Genomic DNA, 5,000 nt, shown 5'->3' on the forward strand with positions numbered 1-5,000 from the left:
TGTCCAGATCTACATGTTACACGTTGCTGTTGGTCAGTGACCCTATTTAAAGTGTTTTGAGCACCTCTAGTGAAAATTGCGCTAAATAAAAAAGCCAACATTACATAGTCTGTCATGACACTTGTAGCATATAGTTTTAAGGGCTTTTTAGCATTGTCATTATCAATGTCCACATTGAAGATGAGATAAATACCTGGTTTTAAAGATTAATATCTGGTATTAAATCCTGAAACAATTATGTTTTGAGATTCGTTTTGTTTTTGTTTTTGTTTTTAAGGGTTTTACGGCGCTTGCAACACATTTAGGTTATATCAGCGCCAGTAAAAAGGAAGAAAATGGGATAGTAAAGAGTTATAGAATTACAATTAAAGCACCCAAGAAAAAGTAAGACATAGGGGAACTGGGAACAAATAGGGATCAGATGTAGATTCCAAGAGCACACCACCAATGTACTTAGTTTGAGATCACCTAAAAGTCTCATCCAGACACAAGCACAGGTCCCAACTAAGAGGAATACACTCAAATGTTTACCAATTATATAATATATGTAAACTAAACATAATACAATGTATAACAGAGAGATGATTTACAAGGAAAAAAATATCATCTCCCAAAACTATAACTATACATTCGACTGTTTCCCTCCCAGCCAAGGAGCTCCGGCAAGGATCAGGACAAAACTAAGTAATCTCATTCCAAGACAATGACAGGAAACAATTGGGAAACGGGTATGGGGGGATAGAAGACAGAGCATGTACCTCCCTGCCCACTATGGGAGGTCAGGATCCCCACCCAGGAGATTCGTTTTCTTTTCTTCTGTGTTTCTTGACTTTTCTACAAAGCCTACACAGTTCATTCAAATGTTTATCATGAATTTCTTGAGTGTGCTCCATGACTAAATGAAATTTTTAAAATCATAATAAATTCAATTTTGTTGACGCACAAATGGAATTTTAGCAACTTATAGTTCAATTATAATAAATTCTATTTGTGAAAGAATAAAAGTTATTATATGTTTCTGTTTGAAGAATTTGATTTTTTATTGGAAAAATTAATGCATTTTAAATTACATAAAAACGGTCTATTTAGGATTGAAATATCACGATCATTATATACAGCACTGGCATAGAATACATATGAATGGGAAAAGGAAATCTTGATAAATATTACAGAGTAAAGAAACTTGTGTTTAAGCTCATTGAGAAGCGATAACAAAGAGATGAAAGTGAACATAAATCGACTGGTATCACCCGATATCACCGTTAACTCACTCAACCCTAACACCGACTATATCCGTAGTTTACCCGAGTTACTTTTACACCATGCCTATCTATTACGTTTTTCTGAGACAAATTATAGGCGGTTTATACATGTTGATAGTAATTGAATAAAACTATTACTGTACATGCTCATTTTTAAAACAATTTTTCCAATTTTGAAAAGTAGCAAAAATCTCTAGGATTGAGTGAGTTAACTGAACTCACTAGGGGATTCCCCGTAATTTGGCAGGCGTGACCCCGGGTCAACCTCGGGTCATCACTTGAACTAAGTTACTGCTCAGGCGATATTTTCGTTACTGTGCCTTAACAAAAGGTCACAAAGGTAAACAACGGCCTATTCTGTCAGTTTCAGTGTGCTTATTTCAAGCCTACACCATTTGCATAAGCACTGAAGATCAGATAGACACCATATGACAACATGTACTTATGGACGGATAGACACTCTACATACTATAAATCACAACATAATACTCAAACAGCAATTCTGAATGTCAGAATTGCGTTTTGTTTTGTTTTTGTTTTTAAGGGTTTTACGGCGCTTGCAACACATTTAGGTTATATCAGCGCCAGTAAAAAGGAAGAAAATGGGATAGTAAAAGTTCTAGAATTACAATTAAAACACCCAAGAAAAGGTAAGACAAAGGGGAACTGGGGAACAAACAGGGATCAGATGTAGATTCCAAGAGAATACCACCAATGTACTTAGTTTGAGATCACCTATAAGTCTCATCCGGACACAAGCACAAAATCCAACAGAGAGGACTACACTCAAATGCTTACATTATACACTAAAAATGACAAATATAATAATACATGACAGAGAGATGATTTACAAGGAAAAAAATATCATCTCCCAAAACAATAACAATGCATTTGACTGTTTCCCTTCCAGCCAAGACTCCAACCAGGGCCAGGACAAAACCAAGTAACCTCATTCCAAGACAAAGACAGAAAAGCATGTTGGAAAACAGATATAAGGGGATAGAAGACACAGTATGGATCTCCCTGCCCACTATGGGAGGTCAGGATCCCCACCCAGTCAAGAATTGCGTGCTCGCATACACACATAAACACATACACATGGAGAGAGAGAGAGAGAGAGAGAGAGAGGGGGGGGGAGGGAGAGAGAGAGAGAGAGAGAGAGAGAGAGAGAGAGAGAGAGAGAGAGAGAGAGAGAGAGAGAGAGTAAGAAATACATTTTTATGTAAAACCATTTTCGTTTTATGTGTAAACTTACAACTCACCATCATCTCTGGCCGCAAGTTTTGACTGTCAAAACTTGAAACAGGTTTGACTTTTTTCAAAGAACATCATTTAGGGCTTGCAGTTTTGATGTATAGATTCTATAATAAGTTGGACCCCTGATCAATGAAAATCAATGAAAATGTTTGAGTGAATTGGTGTGAGGGAGATGGGAGAGCAAGAAATAATGATGATGATAGATTCGCAGGAGAGAGAGGGAGAGAGAGAAGAGAGGAGGGGGGGGAGGAGGGAGAGAGAGAGAGGAGAGGGAGAGAGAGAGAGAGAGAGAGAGGAGAGAGAGAGAGAGAGAGAGAGAGAGAGAGAGAGAGAGAGAGAGAGAGAGAGAGAGAGAGAGAGAGACTGACAAAAGAAGGGAGCAGAATTAAAAATGATAATGATTTAGTCATGTCTCTATAATCCGAACACCTCCATTCCCAGCATTTTGTCCTGATTAAAGAGATATCCGTATTGTGGAATCAGTACCTAAATTGGCACTTACAAACCTTGGAAATCTAAGCCTATAATTACAGCAAATAATATTAGGACTTCCACTTTCATCAGTGGCCAATGTGTGGTTCAATAGCTTTTTTTTAATCCATGTATTTTAGAATGGTTTTTTTTTAATATGTCATTTGAATGGTATTTGATTTGATTTTGTTTTTTGATTTTTTGTTTTTTTTTTCTTGTATTGTTTTGTTTTTTTGTTTTTTGTTGTTGTTTTTTGGGGGGGGATTTTTTTTTTTTTTTTTTTTTTTTTTTTTTTTGGGGGGGGGGGGGGGGGGGGGGTTGGATGTGTTTACTGTTGCTTTATTTAAAAAGGAGGTGTGATGTTTATTTAGATTGCTGCTTTTTTTTTCATTATATGAAACTGAAACTGTTTTTCACGAATAGGTCCCCATGCGACCTGTCCAAATAATTGAGTCATCAGGATTGTGGAGTTCAGATAAGAGAGACCTGCCCTTAAAATGTCTTCAATTAAAGGTGGCATTATTGTTTGTTTATTTTATAAGACACAGTAGAACATTTTGAAGATAAAAGAAGAATGGTTTTAAAAAGCCTGTGTAAAGAATAGAGGCGAGGGCTCATTATAAATGAGAATATCAAAATATCATCCATACCTAACACTTTATTTACTTTGTTCCTTTGTAAATGACCAATGAAGTGCCATTTGATATCTGGACAACAGTCTTGCAGCTGGATGAATCCAAATGAAAATAAGGTAATGTTATGATTATTCACATGCTATAGGTTGTCTAACATTGAATGCCTGCATAATTTTAACCAAATATCTGACCAATCGTATCAAAATCTTGTCAAGATCAAACTGATCCTTAAAATTTGATTTTGAGCCTAAACCTTAAAATTCTGAATTTAAAAAATTGCCTTCATTGGGGGGGGGGGGTGAGTTTTGTTTCGTTAATCTCCAGAAACATTACATTTCTTTAATTAGGTCATTTGACTTTAAACTCAATTTTCAACGATTTCATTCCAACATATTGCACGATTGACACAACGGGTGAAATGACTTACATCATGTTGTTGGAATGGTATGTAAAAAATATTTGAGCCAATTTAGTTACCTTTAAATATATCATATTTCAGAATGAGAGTTCAACAGAGAAATTGACCATTAAATATAGTCGAAGTTGCCATAATGGAAACTTCTATAAGGACAAGTCTACATTTTCATTGGACATTGATTAGCATGTCAGGATAAACCATTACCTTTGTCAGCAAAACCAAGACATTGATAAAAGCAAGCTGCAGAGTTAAAATTTATGTCAATGTATAAGAGATTCATTAACAAATAATAAATATTTAGGGGTAAATGGGACACAAGTGAAATGTCAATGTCTCTGAGCTGCACTAAAATCAATTTCATCATGATTGAGACATTTTATTTTAAGAGCAAAATGAAATCACCTCTCGTCTATACATAAAGATAAAAATGCTAATTAATGTGATTTATTTTTTCTCAAGTCAAAGTTGTAGTGTTGAATGACAGTTTGGTTCAGCGCCCATTCTTTAGGATCAACTGTCTCAATAAAATAACAAGACTGCAAAATCACATTAATAAAAAAAAATTTTAAAATTAAAAACACCAAATATAAGCCTTGCATACCTCAATATCATGGGCTTTGTCATACAGTTCCATCACCTGAAATTTGAAAGTAAGCGGAGAATCAACATTAACAGGCCAGAAATTAACCGCCCATCGCTTCATTACAATGTGTCACAATTAAAAATGCTGACTATAGTGTAAAAACAGATAAAATTCTGTGGTGGCAGTTGTATCAGCAGTGGCGGAGGTAGGGTGAATGATGAAATAGTGACACTGGTAGTGATGATGATGTGGTGATGGATGTAGTAATAGTGGTAGTAGGGATGATGATGTAGTTGCAGTTGGTGTCGTCGTGGTGGTGATAGGGATGATGATGATGATGTTGTAGTTGTAGCAATGATGATGTGATAGTGGTT

The 5,000-nt window shown here is 35.7% G+C and overlaps 1 protein-coding gene across 1 annotated transcript in view; it reads right to left on the minus strand.

The window, feature by feature from the left end:
• The window catches only part of LOC144964005 (pyridoxal phosphate homeostasis protein-like), a 48,855-nt gene that overhangs the window by 31,349 nt on the left and 12,506 nt on the right, over positions 1-5,000 (minus strand). Inside the window, exons 3-6 of the mRNA XM_078897948.1 lie at positions 4,645-4,680; positions 3,537-3,716; positions 1,117-1,120; positions 122-193 (exon numbers count right to left, since the gene is read on the minus strand). Of these exons, the coding sequence (XP_078754074.1) occupies positions 122-193; positions 1,117-1,120; positions 3,537-3,716; positions 4,645-4,680 (292 nt within the window). The remainder of the gene's footprint in view (positions 1-121; positions 194-1,116; positions 1,121-3,536; positions 3,717-4,644; positions 4,681-5,000) is intronic.

This window comes from Berghia stephanieae, chromosome 2 (assembly GCF_034508935.2).
Source record: "Berghia stephanieae isolate SIO BIC M18660-M18661 chromosome 2, UCSD_Bste_1.3, whole genome shotgun sequence".
NCBI classification, from domain to species: domain Eukaryota; kingdom Metazoa; phylum Mollusca; class Gastropoda; order Nudibranchia; family Aeolidiidae; genus Berghia; species Berghia stephanieae.